The 24,650-nt window shown below is 49.8% G+C and overlaps 9 protein-coding genes across 9 annotated transcripts; 6 read left to right on the top strand and 3 right to left on the bottom strand.

The window, feature by feature from the left end:
- Window positions 1-1,407: 1,407 nt before the first annotated feature.
- Window positions 1,408-4,652, top strand: N7487_008851 (uncharacterized protein; the record flags this gene model as incomplete). The annotated part of the gene is made up of 3 exons (XM_056876581.1): window positions 1,408-1,449; window positions 1,598-2,510; window positions 2,539-4,652. 3 exons carry the CDS (start codon window positions 1,408-1,410, stop codon window positions 4,650-4,652), a joined length of 3,069 nt encoding a protein of 1,022 aa, XP_056728769.1.
- Window positions 4,653-7,146: 2,494 nt separating this feature from the next.
- Window positions 7,147-9,156, top strand: N7487_008852 (uncharacterized protein; the record flags this gene model as incomplete). The annotated part of the gene is made up of 1 exon (XM_056876582.1): window positions 7,147-9,156. The coding sequence occupies one exon, from the start codon at window positions 7,147-7,149 to the stop codon at window positions 9,154-9,156; it is 2,010 nt and encodes a 669-aa protein (XP_056728770.1).
- A 1,825-nt stretch (window positions 9,157-10,981) lies between these two features.
- Window positions 10,982-12,220, top strand: N7487_008853 (uncharacterized protein; the record flags this gene model as incomplete). Its single annotated transcript, XM_056876583.1, has 1 exon — window positions 10,982-12,220. One exon carries the CDS (start codon window positions 10,982-10,984, stop codon window positions 12,218-12,220), a length of 1,239 nt encoding a protein of 412 aa, XP_056728771.1.
- A 1,097-nt stretch (window positions 12,221-13,317) lies between these two features.
- phoC (uncharacterized protein) lies at window positions 13,318-17,207 on the top strand (the record flags this gene model as incomplete). The annotated part of the gene is made up of 8 exons (XM_056876584.1): window positions 13,318-13,369; window positions 13,566-13,710; window positions 13,764-13,848; window positions 13,908-14,033; window positions 14,095-14,145; window positions 14,208-16,695; window positions 16,752-16,921; window positions 16,992-17,207. 8 exons carry the CDS (start codon window positions 13,318-13,320, stop codon window positions 17,205-17,207), a joined length of 3,333 nt encoding a protein of 1,110 aa, XP_056728772.1.
- A 418-nt stretch (window positions 17,208-17,625) lies between these two features.
- On the bottom strand, window positions 17,626-18,414 carry N7487_008855 (FAM210 family protein; the record flags this gene model as incomplete). Its single annotated transcript, XM_056876585.1, has 2 exons — window positions 17,626-17,777; window positions 17,847-18,414. 2 exons carry the CDS (start codon window positions 18,412-18,414, stop codon window positions 17,626-17,628), a joined length of 720 nt encoding a protein of 239 aa, XP_056728773.1.
- Window positions 18,415-18,857: 443 nt separating this feature from the next.
- N7487_008856 (mitochondrial 54S ribosomal protein uL3m) lies at window positions 18,858-19,826 on the top strand (the record flags this gene model as incomplete). Its single annotated transcript, XM_056876586.1, has 2 exons — window positions 18,858-19,641; window positions 19,714-19,826. 2 exons carry the CDS (start codon window positions 18,858-18,860, stop codon window positions 19,824-19,826), a joined length of 897 nt encoding a protein of 298 aa, XP_056728774.1.
- A 250-nt stretch (window positions 19,827-20,076) lies between these two features.
- Window positions 20,077-20,702, bottom strand: N7487_008857 (cytochrome c oxidase assembly factor 1 family protein; the record flags this gene model as incomplete). Its single annotated transcript, XM_056876587.1, has 2 exons — window positions 20,077-20,166; window positions 20,241-20,702. 2 exons carry the CDS (start codon window positions 20,700-20,702, stop codon window positions 20,077-20,079), a joined length of 552 nt encoding a protein of 183 aa, XP_056728775.1.
- Window positions 20,703-20,882: 180 nt separating this feature from the next.
- N7487_008858 (uncharacterized protein) lies at window positions 20,883-21,558 on the top strand (the record flags this gene model as incomplete). Its single annotated transcript, XM_056876588.1, has 3 exons — window positions 20,883-21,023; window positions 21,094-21,412; window positions 21,464-21,558. 3 exons carry the CDS (start codon window positions 20,883-20,885, stop codon window positions 21,556-21,558), a joined length of 555 nt encoding a protein of 184 aa, XP_056728776.1.
- A 281-nt stretch (window positions 21,559-21,839) lies between these two features.
- N7487_008859 (putative JmjC domain protein) lies at window positions 21,840-24,200 on the bottom strand (the record flags this gene model as incomplete). Its single annotated transcript, XM_056876589.1, is given in 3 exon segments — window positions 21,840-22,199; window positions 22,211-23,871; window positions 23,933-24,200. 3 exon segments carry the CDS (start codon window positions 24,198-24,200, stop codon window positions 21,840-21,842), a joined length of 2,289 nt encoding a protein of 762 aa, XP_056728777.1.
- Window positions 24,201-24,650: the final 450 nt, after the last annotated feature.

Raw genomic sequence — 24,650 nt, forward strand, 5'->3', positions numbered from 1 at the left:
GAAAAAGAGTGGAAAGGAGTGGAAATGAGTGGAGTACTATGTGACGATATCAACAAGGAAACCATAGCACCGGGTACTATATCGGGTTAATTTGCGCAAAATCGAACAGGTCAACTCCCGAAGCTAAGATCACACTACTCCGTCCGTAGTTAATGTTGAATCACGTTCTGCAATAGAACATTTAAACATACAGAGGACTTGCTGGGTCCTTACATTGAGCCTCGCAACGCTTTTTTTTTTTGACCAGTCAACTCTGCATCGGATGATATTATATTCTAGAAGCGAAGTCAACAAAGTTAGTTGAAAGTGGATCTCAGAAAAAAAAAACAACTTGGTACACTCCGGGCATACTCCATATCCGTTCAAGAGTGACAGCTTGATTGATTTTGCAGTGGATATAGGCCCCAATGAAGACCAACCGCAATCCGTTAATATAGTTGCACCATGGTTCACCATCATAGAACCAGAACCTGCGGGCGGTTCATAGGAAACCAGTGGGCACCGATCGGCCTGAGGGGGGGTCCTTTCGCGATCTTGCGACTAACGATCCTAGTCAGGCTAGGGGGCCGAAGACGCGATCTCAGCCAGCCAAACCCAGATGTGTGGGGAATTCTGGATCGCATGGCTTTTTTTGGGGCCCTTTTGGCTTCTCCATTTCCCTGCTCTTTGGGCTTGGCCACTCAGAAACGGACTTCTCCGGTTTGAAAATAATGTCTGGACAATGACGCCAATGCAAATGTGAGCCGCAAGGGATGTCTGCCAACTTAGCGCCTAATCTGCATTCTGCATTTGCAATAACACCCGCAGGATCGTGCACAAAAGCTAGTACCGTTTCGTGCTGCCCTGTCGTAAAGGTGCTAATCGGGGGATTTCCCTCGGACGTGCGAAAGTATGAATACATGTAGTTAGTGGTTTGTTTTGATTAGGATATTATCTTCCTAGCTTTTTCCCATTACTTTTGACCCCTTCAAATCAATGCCGACTTCCTAGTACATTGATGTACTTGATAATTAATATCACGGCGAATAAATCAAAAAAAGGGTTGAAGGAGGGGAGTTATTGAAGTTGCTCCTAGCGTGCGCAGGGCGGGAGCTGATAATCCCCGTGTGTTGTTGTTGATTTCCCCGGGTCACATCCACTTCATCTGGTGCTCTCCTTCTTTACTCGGCCTCCCAGGGGGTAGAGGCATATTATTTTCTCGGTCTGGCTTTTGCTCGGCGTTGCCCATTCATTCTTTTTTTTCATTCCTTTCTTTTTTTGCTTTGTCTGGAACGTCAATCGCAGCGTAGTTGAGGCAGCGCACTTCTCCCTCACACCCGACCGCGCAATTCGCAATTCGCAATTCGACCTTCCATCTACCCCTCATCACTTGTCTCGATACTCTTTCGTATTTTGCATCCATCTGGAATGTCATTCACGGAGCTTGACAACCTGGAGCTGATCGTCGGGGTGTTTGACATCCTTCGCGGCGTCCTCTGAGGATGGATCACATATCAACTGTAAGCCTTCCCAATATCAAATTGAAGAACGAGGCCCGGAATCGCTTGCACAACGGCGGTCTGGTCGCTTGGGAACTCTCACTGACTGGCGCTTCTAGCTCTGTGCATTAAGCACTATCGGAATAGCTCCTGCGGGACTCGCGCTCGGTCGCGCAGAACGAACTCCCAAGCCTGGCCTCTTTCGCCGGAAGACTCTCGCTCAAGATACCCCCGAGCCGGTTTCTATCAACACTGAACCGACCACAGATGTTGCCCGACCCAAGACCGCTATCGCATCTCGAAGTCCGGCCGCCGAGTGGCTTGCCGCAAAGGAAGAGGAAAGCTCCCAGGAAAGCCAAGGAGCCGATCTACGGAAAGCGCCCTTGTCGTTCAGTGGTGCGAGGCGCCGTCGTCGGGGCCAGACCCTCACAAATCCACCTCTGCGAATTCCGGAGCATGAGTCAACAGATTCGTCGGTCGAAACACATGTCCGGCGGCCATCCACCGGTTGGCTGCGGCGGCTGTCGATGGCCTCGTTCCAAGCTGAAAGCCCGACCGTAAGTAGTCCAGCGACACCCTCTTTCCATGGGTTAGAGAGTCCACTTTTGAATCAATCGCCTGGTGGGCGAAGAGCGGCGAACAAATTGGTCAAGCGCCCGACCTCCCAGCACATGTGTCCGTATCCTCTCACGATGAACCCCATCACCGGACCGTCACCGGCTGCGATGATGCGCAGGCCTGCCACGAGTCACCAGAGATCAGAGTCGATGATTCTCCGGACTCCATTGACACCTGATTTCGATACATATTTTCCGAAAACTCCTGTCGAAGGCCCAAGGATTGAGGAATTCGAGCTCAATAAGCAGAAGCATTGGACAAGGTTCTTTGTTCCCAAGGCTGGCAAATTAGCAGAGAGACTTTCGCGCAGATTCTCCACCGCCACTACCCCAAAAGTTCAGACTGCACGCCAGATTGTGTCTGACCAGAGCGCTCTTCCTGCGTTGGTTATGGCTAACGAGGTTTCACCTCCGCGTGCTGCCCCCCCGAGAAGACATATCAGTGCCTCATACACCAATCGAATTCCGCAATCCGTTCCAAATGCCCCCCTCTGAGCCTGCTCCCAAGCAGCCAGTCACCCCGGGGCAGCAAGCAGAGAAATCCGGTCATAAGCAGTCGTCCTCGGTCAACGATGTTGAGCCGAAAATCGTGATGGCAAACACAGTCACCGCGCATGGGACACCGATTATGGGACTTGTTCGCGGCGGCTCTCTGAAGCGAGTAAAGGGGAGGACCTTCTCGGTCCCTCCTACTGAACTCTCTAGGGAAGAGAAGAGGATCGCTATTCCGAGTCTCCCGGAGCCGGAGCCGCGGCGCAATATTACGGATCCAAGCGTGTTTCGCGCTCCGTATCCCATTTCGCAGCCAGGTTGGGCTGATTCGGCTTTGGAAAGACGGGCTCAAGTTGGTCCTCGATCGGTATCGCAGGACTATAACGTTGGCTTGGGACCTCGGGTTAGTTCACGTCAAATAGCGTCGGATGCGGTCGCCCTGTCAGCGTGGCAGCAGGCATCTCGTCCTGGTGGTCAAGCTTATGGTTCTCTTCGTCGCCGTCCCAAGGGATTTTCGATTTCAGGTTCCGATCCGGCTTCCACCGTCATTGGTTCCGATGACACGCGGGTGTTTACGTCTTGCGATGAATATGAGACGGACCTGGCGTCGGATTATTGGGACTCCATTCGCACACGTGAGACCAACCGCAGTGGACTGAAGGGGCTGCGGATTGAGACGATGTTTGACAAAGCAGGCACGAGCTTGGTGAATGAAGAAGCCACGACCTTGGAGTCTCTCCTCCCGCGGGGTTCCTTCGCCGCTCGGTCTTTGGACAGGGATCCCCAACTATTCACTGATCCCCTTATGTCTTCTCCTCCTTTGGTTCAAACATCCATGGTTGCAAATCCATTCGTGCCTGAAGACGATGCTCTCAGCATGATTGGATCGCTTCCTGGCGAGGATCGAGATTTCTTTTCATCTCCTCTGACCCATTCCTTGGCCAAATTTTCTGAGCAGCCCGAGTCGCATTTTGATGCAGCCAGGGATATGTCAGGATCGTTTGTGGGCGAGTTGGACTCGGATATCAGCAAAAAGACAAACATTTTTGACTGGTCTGAACAGACACACCCTCACCGTGAAACTTCGGACTCGGAGACACGTCCCAGAACCATGCATGGGAAACAAGAGGGTGTTATTGATAGAAATAGTCGGGCAGTTTGCCGGAAAGCACCATCCACCGTCCATCTTAGGAGCCAGAGTGTCCCAGTCGCCAGCGAACTTCCCATCAACGAATCGCGTCAAACTTCCGGCAAGTTCGGTACTTGGGGCTTGGGCAGTAAGGGCGTCAGTGAAGATTGGGATAGCGATTTTGACTTTGATGAATCGGAGGACACACCTATCGCCGAGAACAAACCACTTGTTGAGCCGGATACCAATCGCCAGAGCATGACAGTTCCAAAGGCTATTCTGGAGCGCCAAGCAAGTCTTCGTGGCCAATTTGGTCAGGTTCAAGAATTAACACTGCTGGTGGAGGAATTGAAACGTCTTCGGCATCAAGCAAATGTCCTAGGTGTTGTCAACGGACCGTCCAGTGAACTGTGGGCAGAAGCAGAGCAGATTGTGAACCTTGCTACCATTGACGATGAAGAGGAGCATCGCTCGCCGCCAGGATCTCCACAATCCCTCACTTTCAGTTTTGATGAATCCGACGATGACGGCCTGAATGCGTCGTCAAAACGAAACAGTGAGGTCTCATGGGACGTGCCTCATGAAAGTTCTTCACCCACGTTGCCCCTCGCTCAGCTTGCGAAGGACTCCCCAAAGTCCAAATCCGTACTTGATATCCTCCAAGCTGGTCGTGATCAACGAAAGCCCACTTCACCTCTTGAGTTAGAATTATCATCACGTGCAAACAAACTTCCGTTTGATACTTCCTCGTTGAAAAATTTGGTGGTTCGTGCGGGTGTGGTAACGCGCGCGTTGAAAGAAGTTATTCGCAAAGCAGACGGGGTAGCAACCAGCCCGCAGGACTTCCCCCAAGACCCGCCATTCCGACGCATTTTCGACAAACCATCCCACGACGATATTGCCAGTTTTGAGGCAGCGCTAGCTGATATGTCCTAATAACTTTTTGTTCCCTTTCTTTTCATCGACACATCTCCATACTCACTCCCTCTCATTATCTTCCATCCGCCAACCAAAACCCATGAGATGAACCGAAAACCACCTGAAGATCATTTGCATGACCATCTTCTTCATCCTTACCTAATGTTTACTCCCTGCACGATCTCGGAGAATTCCGTCTATTTCTTTCACAGTGCGATCTGACCCAAAACGCCATTACCCTTTTTTTTCATTCTCGTGTACAACTCTACCCCCAATGTACATTGCCAACAATACGGTTTTTCCCTTTCCCTCCTTTTCATGTGTGCATCCCACACATACGAGTGCCCATGGGGCTCATGACCTTCCATTTTCTCTTGTGTCATCTTCCCATTCCTTTCGTCCATGTTTCATATTTGCGCAGCTCATATTTTCCTAATTGCGCTGTACTAATCACAGAGGATCCCTTCCACACGGGATGGTCTGTACTCTGATGATGTTTTCGAACGAAGACCCCAATACCAGGCCAGATGAAAAGCAATGAACCCAGATGTGATGATTAACCCGGGGACAAGCCCTGGCAGGCAATTCTATGAATTTGCCATCCTGTGTCTAAGTGTAATACAGAAATGAACCCAATTTCTAATCTTCGTATCATCCAGATTAATGGGAAAACAATGTAATCTTTGTAAACTGTATAAACACTGTTATCCAGGAGAACTTGTTTTCGTATATGGTTGAATTCCCTACAATTGTGCTTCAACCTCTATATATATTTGACTTTCATTATACATGAGGCACTAGATCTGTCTTGTATGGTGGTATCAATTGGATTAAACCGCAGATTTGATATACAAAACCGAGGTTTTGCCTAACTATTAGTCTGATATATATCCTCGGTTCGGTACAGCATAAACAACCACGGGCATAATTTTGACTTTGACAATCGGCTCTGGAAACCCAGCCGCTATTTTTTTAAATCAAAGTATTGGACTAACTCCAAACCTGCTTAGTTTCCGTTGGCATAATATATATCTGACAAGTTCAATCTTCAATAGAGGTGTCTTGAGGTTATGCTCGCCCTCCGTAGTATGTCATCAAGACAAAACATTTTATTACATATCTCATATCTTCCCCGAGTATTTGAATAATCACCTACGCTTAGCTCGGCATGATTTGGTTTGTCGGTTATCAATGTCATTATAGATTATTGCTATCTAAAGGGTTCCCGAGATAGATTGACCCAACAATCAAGCTCCAAGAGTAGATAAGAACAAAAAGCAAATAAACTAGTAAGTCAATGCAGAGAAACAGAAGAAAATTTCCTCATCGACACATTGAATATATCGAGGCTGATAGTGTAACATGTGTTTTTTTAAGGGGAGTAGGTACATCTATATAACTAGTACATAGGAAGAGATGTAGTATAGTTAATCCGAATATTATCCGGGGTACTTCCAAATGAGGGGGCAACACCGGCGTCTCATGTTGAAGGAATCCGAAATCATAGCCTCAAATTGGCCTATTGAATCAATCGGTCTATATTATACTCCGTACTCCGTATGTAATTTGTACAATGGACAGGTTTATTTTCCCCTTTTGTTATCCAAAGATTAAGCATTAGGCAATGTGAAGAGTCAGGGCTTGGCATAGCCTAGGTAGTACGGAGTACATGTTGTATACTCCGTACAATATGAAAAAAAAGGAAGAGATGAGAAAAGAGAAAGAAAAACGAGAAACCCCCCTTGTGCCCTTACATGGGGTAATACCGAATACAGAAGGTTGAACGGTGTAATAAACAAGATACAGCCACCGCTGGGTGCCCACTGGGGCACCTCCAATCTCAGGGGCAGTCGGTCGGTGATTGGCTGATAACGCGGGTTCCTGACGCTACTCGAGAGTGGCCCCATCAAGAGGCCTTGGAGGTGTCTTACCATCACCTTGCTTGGTGCAGTCCTTCTTGCATTCAAGTGTCAACAAATACAACAAATAGATTAAAAAAGAGGTGAAAGACTAGTAGATCAGAATAAACAAACATTGAAAACCGAGACAATAACAATAACAATACTTCATCGAAATTCAGGGTGTTCTAAATTAAGACTCAGGGGCGAGATGCGGAGATAGAAAGAGAGAGAGAGAGAGAGAGAGAGAGTACGGGTACGATACAAAAGTCTCTGTATAATATTGACGCTAGTCCACCATTCTAGAACTCACTCTTCCCTCCTTCTCCTCTTTTCTTCCTTTTCTCTCTCTCTTTAACATTCATTCTCTTTTTGGCTGCTGGCCGCCGCTCTTTTTTTTTTTTAGGACCTAGTCCTACACACTCCTTTACATTGCATTTACCCTGCTTATTACACTCTTTTTGTTCTCGGATATTTGTGATTTCTGAACTGTGTGCCCCGAAGTTAAATGACTAGCACCAATCTCGAGCGGCTACCGCCATTTTAAACGTGTTGATCGCTCTTCACGTTCTAGACAAGTCGGGTCTATCCCCATAGACCAGACTACATCGACTATGCCTCATGCTCACCACATTCGTCGGGATGTCATCCCTCCACATCGATTGCCCTTTGTGGTTCCTAGTGCCTCCTCTATAGCCACACAGCTTCCATCTCTCGTGGCAAGATCCGAATCCGAATCATCTACGGCGACCGCGGGACCAAAGCCCACCAGCAATCTGACAACTACCGTCTTGCCTGTTGTCCTCGGTGCAGGAGTTCCCATTTTGTGTGCTATTATCGTGCTGGTTGTGCTTCACCGGAGACATGTCAAGAAACTTTTGCGGGAAGATGCAATGGATAAACATAAATCGCTCGATTTTGGAATGGATACAGTGGGGCCTGCCACGAGGAGAAACGGCCCGAATGGAATGCCCCCGATGGCACAACCAGCCCATACGAAAGGATTGTCTCTTGATGTCGGCCCATATCTGATGCCTCCAAACCTGAAAGGTTCCCCGGAGTCTCTGCGCTCCATGTCCATAGATGATGACAAGTACCGTCCGGCCACTGCCTCCATTCGGTCGTACCCCAGAAATTCCAAATTTGGAGATGCCGATGACGGCCACTCAGGTCTTCTTCAGAATGCACAGAGGATGTCTCGTTCATCCCCGCCGCTGTACTCCTCCCCTATCGAATCTCGTGGACGCAGTCCTCCGAACCAGCACAATGACTACATTGGGCAAGTTCCCGGAGTCACGCCTCCACCTGCCACACAGCAACCCGGCATGGCTATTGGAAGTCCTAATGCCAACCGGGTCCCCACGCCAGAGCCCCTCCCCCATCTGGATTCCTCTTCAGGCCTGAACTTTGGACTGGATGATACACATGGCAACACATATAACAACCAGCATGAAGAGCGCCCCAACTTCCCGCTGCCCGAGCCTTCGCAACCACGGGACTTGGACCATGACCAGGCTCCTGCGTCACAGCTTCCTCGTATCTCCCTGCCGGCGAGCGTTGTTACCGCTAGTGATTATGGCGATGACCGCAAGTCGCAATACAATCTCCCTGCGGTCAACATCCATGGCACCGAAGATGTACAGCAACATGGTGCCTTCGCCCACGATAACAAGCATTCAGAACTTCCAGAGGAACCTCAGAATCTGGATGCACCGTATGATAACCGCCGCGATACCCGCCGGATGACTCTCGGATTGCGCCCGTTGCCCCCAGAGGACCCCTCCGACAACCCAGAACAGCGTGCCAATCGGATTCGCTCCTTCTACAAGGAGTACTTCGATGAGAGCAAGGGGGCGCCAGAGCCCACATACTATGAGGACTTCGGGCCTGAGTTCTATGAGGGTGGCGGTAATTCCGCTGGTTTCATCTACGACCCAACCACCGGCGAGTATTATGATGGCAGCCATGCTGCTCCATTCGCCGAGCCGATCACTCGTCGCGCGATGACCCCGCCGCCTCGCGCACCTCCGCGCTTCCAGGGAGCCGCCCGTCATATGGCCACCAACTCTGCTGGCTACAATGGCATGCCCGGCCCACGCGCCTTCTCATCTGCCTCCGGCCGTATGCCCGGTCCACGCGGCCCCAAGAAACCCATCCCACCCCCGTCGCCGCTGCAAATCCTTCCTACTCCTCACATGTTGACGGATGACTCCCTCATGAGCGCCATGGACTTTGCCCCGGGCAATGGATTCAAGGAACGCCGCGCGGGTCGCCCCGAGACACCCACGGGTGGCATGCGCCCGTACGTCCCTGGCGTGCGTGCTCACACGCCACTGGTCTCTGCCTTTGACGAGCTCGCTGTGATGCCCAGTCCTCACGCCCTGCGCAAGTCCGGCACGTTCACCAATCTGGACTTTGTGCCCCCGCCCCGGTTCAAGAACGAGGGTGGTTCCGGCAGCGATGCGGGTAGTATCCGCAGTGCTCGGACTGTCCTCTCTACTAACCACCAGAATAATATCCGCATGGGCAACTACCGTGTCAGTCGTCTGCCGGCCGACGCCGTCGGTACTAAGGACGACATGATGACCAGTCTGCGTCCGAAGTGGGATATGAACAACGCATAGGGAAGTGGACTTGTCGCTTTCCAATGTCATGACTTTGTTGTTTTGGTACCTTGTATAAGAGCACGTGATGATTTTGATTTTTTTTGTTTCTCATCTGGGTTCCCCGGTGCTTGAGCCTTTTGGGGGGGTGATGATCATCGCCCCTTTTTATATTCATTACTCTGTTTCTCCCTTTTTTTGTCTGGAAATCTGCTATCGACGGCGTAAATAGATGATGGTTGGATTCTTTCCCGTGACCACTTTGAAATTTCATTTCTTCTGCCCGGTCTTTTGGGCTGTATATATTAGGTCTCTGTGTCCTCCGTATCCGTAGTTCTAGAACATATACCTAGGTAAGATCTACGATCGGGAGTTCACGAATTACATTCGTAGATTCGTATTCGGAACTCTGAAGTCACTCCACAATTAGGCGTTCACCTACGTATGTTGTACGAGAAGCTGGCAGTTGGGGGCTAGAAACCGGGCCGAGCGCCAACCAAACAAGTCAGGGGCAAGATTAGAGAGATCAGAATAATATTAAATATTTAGGATTTAATATTTAATATACTAATGGGCTAGACGCAGAAAACAAGATTATCCGCGCCGATCGTATTTTTTGCTCTCTTTTTTTTTACCTAATTATAGTAGACTTACTCCGTATTTGTACTAAAATATGTATTCCGTACGGAGTAAAATATTTTGACTACCAAACCGTTGAAGAAGTGGATAATCAGAAATCAGAATCATATTGTGGCAACTGAATACACTCTGCATCATCGATTTTTTCGTGTTATACAAAGCACCATGGAATAGTGGAATAGTACTCCGTATAAGAGAGATCTGAAATATATAACCTTGGAATTCACCTGGGTAGCCTCGGGATTTCCTTACTTCAGGCCTACCATCCACGGGTTCTCTGGTCCTCTGTCTCTCTTTTTTTATTTTTTATTTTTTTATTTTTTTTTTCGGTACCAAATAACAAACACATTCACATTACAACATAGGTATTGGGATTAAAGATGCATTATTTTCGGGGGAAACATTGGAAATATTTCGTTTTCAGAACTTTTTGAGAATTAGAGAGTATCATAGAATATGAGTATTCGAGTCCTTTAGCCTTATGGTCAGGGGGTGTGTCGCATGGCCGGATCAAGGGATTACCAGAAACAGCATCATGTTTGTTGCAAGCGGGGGGATGCAACTGCAACTTAAAGCGTAGCATAAAATGAGCCACTGCTTTACTCCGTACAGAGTAACAGAGTAACAGAGTGCAGAGTGCAGAGTGCAGACTACGGAGTACTACGGTACAAGTCAATTATAAGCAAAACATATGTAAAATCAAAGTATCTATTAATACAACTAGGAATGCGGATACGCCGCAATCGTAAGAAATCTCCACTTCCCACTTCAATCTCACTCTCCCACACACTTCTCTCCTCTTCATGGCTGCTAGATTCGGCCTCGAGAGATTGTGAGTATTCTTCTCTCTTTTCCATCTCAATTTTCCTTTTATCTTCTCCTTTTTTTTTTTGGTGCTATTCCGATCGATTCCTGAGATATCGCCGATTTTCCCCTGAGACTCCCCGACCATCAACCTCAACATCTCTCTCCTTACGCGTTCAAACCGCAGTCTCTCGTTAAATCAGCCCATTAACTCGGATTCGAAATTGTGACCCCCCAGTCTCATTCAGCCCGAAATTATTTCCGCACCCGGAAGTGTCCCTAATCTCTCAAAACTCGCCGAACCTTCTCCCGACTCAGGATCACTTCGATCCCAACCGCCAATCTCACCGGAGATCACCTATTCTTGACCGACAACCAACATTGGCCAAATTTGTTATTGAAGATGGCCTCACAATCCATAGGCGCTGCTGCTACGGCTGCATCTATCGCCGCTGGCACCACAGAAACCGCTGTTCAGACTTCGGCCTCTGCTGCCGAGACCACCAGTGAATCATCTGCCGCCGCCCCAACTACCACTTCTTCGAGCTCAACGACCTCTTCGTCTACGGCTGCTCCCACCACTACTTCAGCCGAACCGACCACCACCAGTACCACTACGAGTAGTACTAGTAGCACGACCACGTCCGAGCCTACCACATCGACCCCCCAGCCTACCACTACTTCGTCCACTACCACTTCGTCCACTTCTTCTACCACTTCTTCCACTACAACCGCGCCGTCCACCACTTCAAGTGCCCAGGAGACAACGTTTACATCGACACAGGGAACTACGGTAGTTGTTATCACGTCCACTCAAACAGCGGTTAACACCGGTGCCTCGTCTACCACCTCTTCCAGCGCAACCGATTCGGCCGCGCTCGCGACCTCCACCTCAGCAGCAAGCTCCGGCGGTCTTTCTCCTAGTGGAACAATCGCCGTTGCTGTAGTTGTCCCAGTTGTCTCGGTGGCATTGATTATCTTGGCGCTGCTCTTCTTCTGGCGTAAGCGCAAGGCGAACAAGGCGGCTGAGGAGGAGCGCCGCAAGGAAGTAGAGGAGTACGGATTCAACCCAAACAACGACCCAACCCTTCCCGGTATTGGAGGCGCTGTTCTCCCCAAAGACGACCAATCCTCCGGCTACCGCGGCTGGGGAACCACCTCTGCCGGGCGCAAGGCGTCCACCAACCTCTCCAGTGGAATGGGTGGCCTGGCCATGTCGGAAGGAAGCAGCCCCGGTTATCACCACGGCGCAACACCCAGCGAAGGCACCGTTCAATATTCCGATGGTACTCGGCCCGATTCTGGCGAGATTGTTGAGCCCATCGGCGTGCTGGGTGCCGCCCCAGTGGCTGCGAACAACCGCAACGGCGACATCCACCGCGGTCCCTCCAATGCATCCTCTGCTTACTCCGCAGCCAACCGTTCCGACGCGTCGGAGGAAAGTCACATGTCCGCTGTTCACCCCTCAGCTGGCTACTACGGCGAGAACCCGTACTATGGCGACATCAACACTCACGGCGCATACGGTGGCGATGACTACCAGCCTGTGATCCGTGATGTTCAGGCGCGCCGTAATACACGCATCGAGAACCCCGGTGTTTTCCCACGACAGGGTAATGCCGGCATTGCGCAGAACTTCTGATGGCTCGACTGATTCGGATCCCCGCCAATAATCTTTGATCTTCAAAAGCTCGGCATTCCCTGTTTGTTTTTGTTTTTGTTCTGGTTTTTCTTCTTTGCACAATACCACACACTCTTTCTATCTCGACCACCGCCGACTTCATTCGTTTTTTTTTCGGGTCTCTCATGTTCCAATTCCCGGCGCGATGGACCTTCACTTCATGTCTCTATTGTCCTCTACACCTTTATTTTCCTTTTTCTATCTCTCTCTCCGCCCTCTTAATCGGCCTGTCGGGCTTTGATTTGGTTTGGTCATTTGTTTGATATATCCCGCGCATCTGGTCTCAGCTGCATAGCTTGTTTTCGCCGTTTGTGTTTACACACCTCGTTTATGTTTGTGTTGATTGTTCTTTTTTTTGTTGCTCATGTCTTCGTACATGGAATTGTAAGGAGCTGCATCTTGTACATTTCCTGCTGAGTGTGGAGTTTTCCATGCACCTGGACATACTCGAGATTTGCAATGATACCTCGGGTGTCTTGGATTTACTCCTAGTTCCCTTGAAGTCTTTGTATCTGGTATACTGAAATGAAAGGTTTACATTAAATGGTTTTGGTCTACGTAGTCTGGGAGATATAGTTCAGCGGAGAAGGTCGGCAGAATAGAAGAGGTACTCGGTACTTCGTACTCCGTAGCTTTCGAAGAAAAGGACTGGAACAAGAATGCTAACTAAAAGGTGCTAAATATTACTAAATATGTACATAAACCCGCGGTTAAATATATTAAAACAGAAAGTATGCATGGAATAAAAACGTACTCGGTACATTTGCGTTGTGGTGGTTACCAGTAAGTTCACAACGTGCGTCCGCTGTTCACGGTGATTGGCGATGAATGATTCACACAGCTCCCCACTCCCCGGCTTAATTGCACCTCGCAGCTTTTCCCTTCTCTTCGAACTATACTCCGTAGGGCCCTTAACATTCGAATTGTACCTGGTCCCTGTACATGTCCACATTGTGTCTCTCGACTGAACTGCCCCGCTATCTCTCTATCTCTCTATCTCTATCACCGCTTCGACCCTCCGGAATTTCTGTGCTCCTCTTAGCATCTAATCCCTTGATATGATATACGGGAAACCATCTCAACGCAACGTCACACATTTTATCTACCTGTGTCACTCCGTCTTTTCCCCGTCCCACTATTATTCTTCCCCACTGGGATAGCGCATTAACCGCCCCCCTCTTACCCTCGGAAGCCTAGTACCAACTTTGGTTTCGTCCCAAACGTGTCCTTGTCATCCCACCCTGTCTGTTTTTCTTTCTTTCTTTCTTCTTCTTCTTTCAATTGATACCCTTCCTATCTCGCCCAGTCAGCTCCAAAAGCTCTCATTCTCCTCCCTCTCAGCTCTGTTTCGCTGAGCTTGCGCTGCTGTTGCGATCTCGGTCTCCAGAGCTCGGGAGAGCTAAAGCTCTCTCCGAGGGTGTGAAAACATGTACGTATGCCCTGCAGCTCCTGTTATCGCCTGTTCCATTCCTAGAGCTGCTACTGATATGCTCTGACTCGATAGGAAGTTCGGCAAACAGATCCAGCGCAGGCAGCTAGATCTTCCTGAATATGCCGCCAGCTTTGTTAACTACAAGGCGCTGAAGAAGGTTGGTTTAATGTCCCGCCCGCTGACGAGGGAATATGAGCACAGCTAATTCCTTCATAGCTGATCAAGCAACTCAGCGCCACCCCGACTATCCCGGCACAGAGAACAGCCGAGGAGATTGCCAGAGCTAATGCGGACCCCCAAGGCGCCCTGCGCGCCAACAAGGAGGTGTTCTTCTTCCGTTTGGTAAGTTGTCAGATTAATTTCCTGCATATAGGAAGATGGATTTACTTACCATGACGTATAGGAACGAGAGATTGAGAAGGTGAACACTTTCTACCTCCAGAAAGAATCAGAGGTATGGCCATTTATCCAGTGCACAGTCATAACCCTATCCGGAGACTCATCGTATCGTTTTAGTTTTCTCTGCGCCTAAGGACGTTGGTCGACAAGAAGCGGGTGACTCAGTCCCGAGCCACGTCAAATTCCAAAGCACCGTCGAATTTTGCTGCTATGTTTGAAGGCTTCCAACAATTCGATGGCGACCTGAACAAACTGCAGCAATTCGTTGAGATTAACGAGACTGCCATGTCCAAAATCCTCAAGAAATGGGACAAAACATCCAAGTCTCGCATGAAAGAGCTGTATCTGCACCGGGCTGTCGAAGTGCAACCTTGCTTCAATCGTGAAGTTCTTCGGGACCTTGCGGACAGAGCTACTACCGCCCGCCTGGAATTGGAGGCCTGGGCCGAGGGTGAGAACATTCAATATGACGCCTCACGTCCATTGGACCGCACCGCGCCCTTGGGGTCGGAGGAGGATGAAATGGACAACCAGATCTTACAGTCAGCCTCCACCGGCAATCTACAAACCCTACGTGAATGGCTAGTCAGGTTGCAGCAGTTGCCGGACGCCCGTGAACGAGCCACCCGTACATTCCTGACTGCCATCAACGGGTTCTCGGATGAAGTGCTCGGTTTGCTATTGGAGAGTCAATTGGTTGACATACATGCCGAGGATGACATCAACGAGCGAAACTGCCTTCATGAATCGGCCATTTCGGGCCGATTATTTGTCTTCCATGCGGGTCTCCAGGCATCCGTGGATTTCGCCCGCGCCGACGTCTATGGTCGTATCCCTCTCCACTATGCGTGCATGCACGGCCGTGTGGATATGGTACGGGATCTACTCGCAGCCGGCCCCCACACCGTCGATGTTATGGACCATGACAACTTTACCCCTCTAATCCACAGCATTGTGAAGGGCCAGCTGGCATGCGCTGAGCAGGTTCTGCGTAGCAATGCCCGCGTCGACCCAGAACCCGAGTCGCCCCCTTCGAAGGGAATGGACATTCGTCCCTTGAGGGGCCCAGATCATATTCCTTTGAACCTCGCCTGTCAACACGGGTCTCTCCCTATTGCGAAGATGCTTCTTGAGCGAAATGCGAAGTTGCTGCCTGATGCAGAGGGTCTCTACCCCCAGCATATGGTTGCACGCGCCTCACAATCGCCAGAGCTACTATTGCTCCTGAAGGAGCACGGTGCTGATCTTGACCAGAAGGACAAGCTTTACCAATGGACTCCGCTGTTCCATGCAGCCAGCGAAGGCTGCGTCCCCTGCCTACGCACCCTTCTTGAGTGCGGGGTTGATGCCCAGGTTCCAGATGAAAAGGGCCTCTCCTCTATGTACTATGCTGCTTGGGAAGGGCATCTGGAGTGCATGCTCCTCCTCTGGGCCCAACCCTCCCGGAGCAAGCCTGCACTGGGACCGCTTGACATTCTCAATGGCGTGCGGATGCAAGAACCCGGCCCGATGGGCGACCCAATGTCCGTGGTTGCAAGCGTTTCTGAATTGGAAATGGCTGATGGTATCCCGGATCTTGAATTGCCTCCCCCCATTATCCCTCTCCGCCGCTACGGCCACAACTTCCTCGACAAGAAAGTATTCATTCAACTTCTGTTCGATCAAGGAAACGTTGGGTCTATTGCCTTTGATCAGGCGGGCCGCCACCCTGCTGCTCGCATGACCATCTCTTCCAAGCTGTCAGATCTCATCCCTCGTACTATGATGCTACCAATCCAGGAGGAGACACGCACAATATCGTTCCACGTGGATAACTTGGACACTTTTGCTGTGGACTTTGAGATCTTCCCCACCTTTGGTTCAAAGGTGATTGCTAAGAGTGTGGCCTTGCCAGACATCTTCCGCGCCGAATCCTCCAGCACCGGCTCAGGCTGCCTGCCTCTATTCGACCCTCGCCTCCGTACAATCGGCCAGCTGCGCTTCAACTTCCAAGTGATCAAGCCATACCATGGCGATCCTCTAGAGATCACACACTTTGCTACATATTGGAAGGCCACTAGTGCCCTTGACTCAGAGCATAATGGACTTGTGACCGGTTCCAGTTTGTCGGGAGATTATGTTCAGCTCTTTGTACAACTGACCCGGGACCGCGTTGCTGTCCTTTACCCGCAATTTATGATCAACCACCACGGAGTCGAGATCCCTGTGTCTCATTTGACATATGCCCAGTTCCAGGCCATTGGCGCAGAGCGCGGTACCAATCACTCCCAGATTCTCCAGTTCTTGGAATCAGAAGCTATAAATGACATGCCGCAAACCCATCGACTCCTGGCGGCGTCGTTCTTGTCGTTAAGCGATGTCTTACGCCAACTCCCAATTGACTTGAATGTCAACATCTCCCTTCTCTACCCATCGTCCGCTGAGGAGAAGAAGCTCGGCATGACTTCTTTGGCGGATGTCAACAGCTTTGCCGACGTTATATTGACCGATGTATTCGACCACGCCCGTGTGGCCCGTGATAAGAACCCAGAGTTCATGCGTTCTGTCGTATTCACTTCCTATAACCCGAACATCTGCAGTGCTCTTAACTGGAAGCAACCCAACTGTGAGTCCCTTTCAAAATATAGCCCAGTGAATGTGTGGTACTAACTCGATGACTAGACCCTGTTCTTCTTTGCAACGATCTTGGTCAAATTCGTGACCTGGCTGGGAACGTTGACTCAATGCCTTATGTCAATAGCAGTGGCCGGGCCTCGATGTCGATCAAGGAGTCTGCTCGTATAGCCCAGAGCAACAACTTTATGGGTCTGATCTGCAGATCTAGCCTTTTGGTATGTTCGATCCTATTTTTACGCGCGATACTCCTTTCTCTCTCTAGTTCACTTACTGACCACTGTGTAGAATGTTGTTCCCGCACTCGTCGAAACCATCAAGGAGCTCGGCCTTGTGCTTGTGGCTGACACTTCTGATGATGTCAGTCAGTCAGATAGATTCGAGGAGCTACCCTCCACCGATACCATGGGGGTTGCCGATTGGGCATACCGTATGCCCGACGGTGTTAATGGCGTGATGAGAGCCAACGGCATTTTGAGATTTAACGATATGATCGATATGTGATCCGATTCACCCTTGCTTTCCTTTGGGAAGATACACCCTTTACATACGTCGCAATTTAATTTCAACAACGAATATTACGAGGTTTGGTAGCCTTTGCCATGCTATACTTGCTTTATTGTCATGTCCTCTATTTTGCTCCTGGTTAGGTATTTCAAACAACAGAGATAGTCCCCTGCATGTGACATTCTCTTTATTGCTTTCTATCTTTGTTATTTCTTATCTTGTCTTGGGCGCTGGAGATAGAGGTGGGCTTGTCTGGGGTTCTGGTGTCGTTGATTACATGTAGATCATCTGGAGAGCGTTTTAAGAGAAGGCAAAAAAAGAATTGCCGTATTAGAGAGCTGAATGGCTAATAATGTACAATGGTCCGAATCCCAAGTCCTGTATCTCCCGCTATGCTACATAATCAACATCACCCTCACGTACTTTTGGGCTTCCTCTTCCCAATATCCCACCCCCATCTACGCAGGATCTTCACAACCTTTGGTGTCACTGCCGCTGTCAACGGCACTCGAATAAATATAAAGCTCTTGTGGATGGCATAAGCGAAAACCAATTGCGTCCAGATACCTGTAAGAAACACCAATTAGAACCCCAACCCGTAGAAACCAGAGCAGAAAGGACGAAAAAAAAACCTACTAGCTTCTTCCTGATTCCGCTCCTCAGCCTGAGCAAGTTGGCCCTGCCCATCCTCCGTCTCAGGACTCTGAGTCTGCGGCCACACAGTCTTGAGCTTATCCTTAACAAATCCAATAACAACATGTTCGTAGTATCCAATGCGCTCAACACCAAGCAAGCGCACGGCCGCAAAACAGAATGGGAAGTCTAGCGCAGACAGTCCAAGATACACTCCGAGCGCAGCCCATCCATACTCCCGCGACAGCTTCTTCAATCGCTGCGATAGCGATGCTTTCTCCGAAGCTCCAGATCCAGCCCCAGATCCAGATCCCTTAGCACCATCAGCAGCCGACCCGGAATTGAACCGGCGCTGCTTAAACTGGAACGGGCTCGGTGCCGGACGGGTGCGCGTCGAGAAGCGCGCTGTCGTGAGGTTCCGACGTGCGGCTTGTGTTCCCTGTGCGAAGATTGTGCTGCGGCGTGCGAAGGATGCGCGGGTCGAGGGGTGGAGGTATGAGGATAAGCTTGGAGTTTTGAGGATCTCACTAGGGCGCGAGATCCATTTTGTGAGGGTTGGGCGGAGGGACATGGTAGGTTTGGTTGTGTTCCCCTGTTCTTGAATGAGGGGTTTGTGTGTGTGATTTGAACAAATTGGGGTGTTGAGTCTGGAGAGGACATGGAATTCGTGTTTTTTTTCCCTCTTGTTTCGGCGTTTTCGGCTTCCGGTCCGATCGGGTTGGCGTGTATGTCGGAGTTAGGGATTAATGCGGGTTCTGTTGGTGTTGATATAGAAGGGGATGGTAGATGGTAGATGAAATATTCGAATGACTTTTATTGCTTTTCTTGTTATTATTCGTACAAAAGACCCTAGTCTAAGTTATCCCCTAAACCCGTGGGAAGATGGACAATCTCTCAGCTCTGGCTTTTTGTATACTTCGGACGCATATACGCTGACTAAGCCCAACACCAAAAACTTCCCGAGTTCTCAGCCACGACGAGCACCCCAATCTCCCTCCCAATATCAAACCCACCATGTCGCCGCGTTTAGGAGGGCTACTTCAGCTCTCTCCCGTATGGGGAGCCCCATTGATCACACCCCGGATCCCCGTGCGCTCATTCGGAATCCGATCCCTCAACCCGCCCAAACCGAGTCGTTTCAATGTCGGCCCCGGATTGCCAGTCCTCGAGTCGACTTCCACAGCGGCTCTCCGCCGCAAAGCCAATTCCCTCCCGCTCCGCACTGGTGCTATCGGTATCAAGAAGGGTATGACTGCTATCTACGATCCGGAGTCTGGAAAGCGCATCCCCTGCACTGTCCTCCAGCTGGATCGTGTTGAGGTGATCTCCCACAAGACCCGTGAGAGACACGGTTACTATGCTGTGCAGGTTGGTGCTGGCTGGAAACACCCGAGTAATGTGACCAAGTCGTTGCTTGGACATTTCTCGGCTAATGGGCTCTCGCCTAAGCGCCATGTCTTCGAGTTCCGTGTGAAGGACGAGGCGGGCCTTATCCCTGTTGGTCAGAGTATTGAGGCGGGTTGGTTCCAGGAGGGCCAGTTTGTTGATGCTCGCTCCAATACTAAGGGTAAGGGCTTTGCTGGTGTCATGAAGAGACACGGTTTCCACGGTCAGGATCGCAGTCACGGTGTTAGTTTGACCCATCGTTCTTTGGGTTCTTCTGGTCCTGGTCAGGGTGGTGGTTCTCGTGTTTACCCCGGAAAGAAGATGGCCGGAAACATGGGAAATAACCAGAATACTGTTCAGAACTTGAAGATTCTCAAGGTGGATTCTGAGAATGGTATTGTGGTTGTCAGCGGTATGTGATTTGATCTCGAGTTCCTCCAAGCCTTTTCTGGGTCCTCTTGCTAATACATCTTCTTTACTTCAGGTGCCGTCAGCGGTCCCAAGGGCTGTGTTGTGAGAATCCAGGATGCGATCAAGAAGCCATGGCCCGAAGTGCCACAGGCAGAGTCAGCCGCCACGGAAGCTGCTACTGCTTAATTGGAGATTTCTTTTTCTTAGTTCTGACCATGTACTATTACACCATACGCGCGATATTGTTTGACTTGAGCGGCGTTTGTATATGATACAAAAAATGATATCCTTCTTCCTTTTTTCTCTTAAGCCTTGAGGAAAAGAAAAAAACAATGGCTTCGCCAAGTTGATAACGCAACAAAATGGTCCCATAAAGAATGTCCCCAAACGCCCGAGCCAATGCACTGCTGTATCTGTACACTCTCTCCTTCAATATTCAGTTCTTCCGGAAAGGATCGGTACCCTTGTCGAGCAATTGAACCACCGTTCCATCCTCGGTCTCGAGACTCCATTCCTCAGTACGGAACTAGAAAGAAAAAGAAGTCAGCAACTAGTACAGAACACAGAACACGTCATAAACCAAATAGTCCAAAAACTCACATAGCTCATACGATCCGGCCGAATGCTGTGGAACCTCATCTTGCCCTGGGCCTTCGTCCCCTTAACCCAGAACGAGATATTAATGCGACCATGCAATTGGTTCATCTCTCCACTGATCCAAGGAATCTGCTGCGCGAAGTAGATCTCATCACCTAGGATCTCACGAGCCCGCGGCGACGTCCGCAGCGCATACAGCGTACTGCTCACGATACTCGACGACGACTTCTGGTAATTGAAGATTCCAAGCATGCCCGCTCCCGTCGCGATAATGAAGATCGGAAGCGTGAGAAGCCATTTGCGGGTTGGGTTCGGGTTCGGTAGCTCGCGGTCCGCACGTCGTTCCATTAGTGGTCCTGCGTTCGGACCCGGGGCAGCTATCATTGTGCGCCGGCTGGCAATGTTGGGCCGGGCAGATTGCCGGGCGAGCGCGATGCGCCGCGTGAAGACTCGGGAGAAAACCATTGCTGTGTTTGTCGGGTGTTTATTTGGTGTTTTTGTCGGGCTGGTAGTTGGATTGGGGGGGAGAGGTTGCGGAAGAAAAGAGTGTTCAAACAAGACAAACAATCCCGAACCTTTCGACGTCACTGCACCGCCAACGGCTGAGTGTACAACGCTTTTATTTTCGTTCTCGGATTTCGAGAAATGGCTGCGGTCAGATTGCGTAAGGCGTTTCGATACCCTGAGGAATCGGATGGCGAGCGAGAGGAGTTGGATGAAGAGCAACAAGAACGAGTTATCGAGCAGTTGCAAAGGCAGAATGATGCTCGCAACGCCCAGTACAGTGTACATATACCTCTTTTCTTTTCTTTTCTTTTCTTTTTCCATCGAAGATCAATGCTAAACATGTTCCCAGATGATTTTTACTGCACTTCCACTGCTGGCTGCTACAGTATTTGTGTCTTCGGTGCTGTCAGCTTCCAGTCAGGCTGAACGGTTGTTCTCGTTCCTCGGCCTCGTTTCGTTGTTGACAACGGCCTATATCATGAAATGCTCTCCTCTGCAGCCTGATCGCAAAGGCAAGAAGCCTGTGACTTTCCACACCGAACGTATTGCTCGAATTCATGCGGCTCTGGTGCCTGGCAACAGTACGATTTGCTTGTTGCTGGCTGTGGTTTATTTTACTACAGGATCATCTTATGGGATCCAACCGGTGCTATACTTGATTCCTGGAGGTAAGTCTCTTCTTTTTTATGTTGGGAGATATTGAGTCTGACTATGTATAGTCATGCTAGCAGTGATTCTACTTGCTCAAAAGGTCATGCTCTCTGTTGACCTTGCTTCCCTCAAGGATCTACAGTACGAGTACAAAGGTGCCTAGCCAGTAGTTAGTAATTAACGAATTCAACTTGATTTCAACTTGAATACATATGGTCATTATTAAAGTACAGCCAGATTTTGTTAAACCATGGTGTCGCAGAAGAGATAAACCCTTCGGGGAATCACAAATCATACATCATTTCGCAAAATAGTCAGTGTTCATCGTAGTCTGTGGAATACAAGTATCCCACGAGAAACTTTCAATCCTTTGTGTCTGCTTGCACAAAATTGCACAAGTGATCGTTGTCATGTGCTCGAATCCAGCAAAGATCACGAGCTGATTTAAGTGCTTGCCTGGGCGATCAATGACGGGTCAACGGGAATGCCGCCATCGTCCTCATCAAAGCCCAGTGAGATGTCATCGCTCTCGTTGCCGTTTTGTGCCGGCTGGTCGAACGGACTTGACTCGAAGCTGAAGCCCTGGTCTTCTAGGGTCTTCTGTCGTTCCATTTCAGCTTCCTCAGCTTCCTTCTGACGTTTTTGAATGCGCCCGTGGACATCATCGCCAAATTTCTTCAACCACCACAGATTCGATTTCCGGAAATCCACTAAGGTCTCGATGCTGCGGGGGTCGGCGACCTTACTGGTGTCATGGCCCAGAACGGTACAGTTAGGTTCATAGGGTCTCATGGATGGGTCACGCTGGCAAGCACCGCAGCTGCATTCCTTGCGGCATTTTGGACACAGCCAGTGGTATTTTTCCATGGCCTCCTGGGGGAGATCTCAAATGCGCGGAACAAACTGCCATAACAGTAACGCTGGTCACAGTTTGAGCAAGGTGCGAGCTTCCAGTTGACTTCGAAATGAAGGCAAACGTGACAGCGGTGGACATCATCTGATTTTGCCATGAGAGACTGCCGCAGTTTGCGGCGCTTTTTAGATCGAGCGTTGCCTTCGGATTCGCTACCAGTATCTTCGATCGTGTTGTCTACCATGGGCTTGGGCTTGGGCTTCTTGGGATCATTCCAGGGGCGGCGCATCAGTTGCTCCTGGCAAATCTCCGCCACAGACTTTTTCCCTGCCTGGCCCCGGGCGACAATGAAAGTGGGAAACTGAACCTTCAAAGTCTTGTTGTTCTCGTCAGAGGAAATTATCAGCCGTCGCCATGTCTCATAGCGCTCAGTCAAGTGCTTCCATTGAAATTGTTCCATCCATTTGAGGTTGGAAACACATGCACAGCTTCTACCCATGACGTAGCAATCCATGCATACATCATAAGGGTCCTCCTCGCCGCCAAGAGAATTTGCACAGCCAGGACAGGTAAGAAACCGGTTGAAGATGTTGCACCGGCAAAATGAGCAGGTGACATTGCTCTCGAATTCGTGATACTCGACGTTCTTCTCTGGCTTCTTTTGTGAGAAGGATTCAGACAACAAAATGTTCCTGTACATATCGAACAGCCGCTTGAAGTCGTCCCACAGTTGAACCACCGCTGGGTGGTCAACATTTTTTGCTTCCCGCAACAATTTGTAATACCGCTCAAGAGTATAGTAAACAATTGCTTTGTTCTTGTACTGTTCATCACGGCAGACCATTCGCGCATGCGGCAAAGCTTCACGCAGAGCCAGCTCGAGCGTGTCCACAGTAGTGCGATTCCAGGCAACTTTCATCGTCCGAGTGCCGCGGTTCCAAACCTGGTGAGCAGCAAGAGGGGGTACAAGAATAAGGTCACCGGGCTTTTGCTCCACCACCCAGGTCTTGAATGGTGCAATCTCCCATGCATGCAAGGGAGCAAAGAAATCTTCAATGTCAATGTCATGCCCAAGAACAGACATCCAGTATTCGGAAACGATACGTCGGTCGTTGGTCTCTGTCATTAGCCAGATAGAAGAACCTGGTTCTGTTGGCTTGCCGTTCTCTGGAGACCCATCGGATGCGTCGACCATTATGTTATGACCAAGACTGGCACACATCTCTTGGTGTGCGGGAGTGTATGTACCCTCATGGCCGATGTAGCACATAAGGTTTTCCGCACGCATATTTGGGGGCAGGCTACTCATCAAATCGCCTGCTGGAGCGATGAGGTCGCCTTGGGTGGACCTGGGGATTTCGGACAGGTTCATCTTTCCCGACGCGGGGCCCTCAAAGGCTTTGGGTGCTTCGTTCAGGTAAAATAACGAGGGTGGTAACAGGTTCTCAAGATACGCGCGCCACTCGGGAGGACAGTCGATGTCCTTCATGTACAGTCGTTGTATGTCTTTGTTCGTATAGTTGTGTACTGTCACCTGTCGAGTGAGCAGGGGCAGACTCTGCAAATAGTGCCCCATACTAAAATTCTGTGATCTTTTCTTGACTAGATCCCAAATTCCTTCGACTGTCAAGAGACGTTGCAGTTAGTATCAACCAACGAAGGATGATCAAGAGCGTGAACTCACCTTTCTTCGCGTAATTTTCTCGCAGCCATTTTTCCGAGAAAAGGCCCTTGTCAAGACGCTGATGAAATCCTCTGATGACCAATGGTCTTCCGCTCAGGACAACCTGGAACAAGACAAGTCTTTCGAAGTCCTCCAGAGGAAATTCCTCAATTGAGTCGTAAGTGATATTCATCGCAAACTCAAAATTAGGAGTTGATTCGACAACTCGATGAATATCGAGGACAGGCGAAAGTGGTTCGAAAGCCAGGCGTGTACGATGTGCTGGCATCGTGAGCGCAGAGCCCCAGAGGGGCAAGATGTGTCGACCTTTAGTTGATGTTCGTAATCGGCGCAATGCTCGCAGAAGCGAAATTCATGATTTGAGGGAGAAATTTGGTGGTTTGGGATCAAGGTTTAGATTGTGTAAGATTTAGAATTGTGAGCTAGCTGGGTGGATTGGGTGGTTCTTCGCTGTTTCTGTTGTTTCTGTTATGCGGGCGTGATGATGCTTGGGGCGAGATAACTGAGTGAATTGAGAAGGAGCGAGGGAGGTGGGTACACAATAGATAGTAGATAGTAGATAGAACAGTAGAGTAGAAGAATTCAATTTAAGCTTAGGAGTCGAGATGTGTAAAATCTGATCGAGTGACGTGAAAGAAAGTGATGTCGCAGCTCGTTCCCTTCAATTCGGGCGATCATCAATTTCTGGGGGAACGCGGGATGCCGCGTTTTACAGCCT

The sequence above is a fragment of the Penicillium crustosum genome (assembly GCF_028827405.1).
Source record: "Penicillium crustosum strain IBT 35664 chromosome Unknown utg000003l_segment0_segment0, whole genome shotgun sequence".
Taxonomy (NCBI): domain Eukaryota; kingdom Fungi; phylum Ascomycota; class Eurotiomycetes; order Eurotiales; family Aspergillaceae; genus Penicillium; species Penicillium crustosum.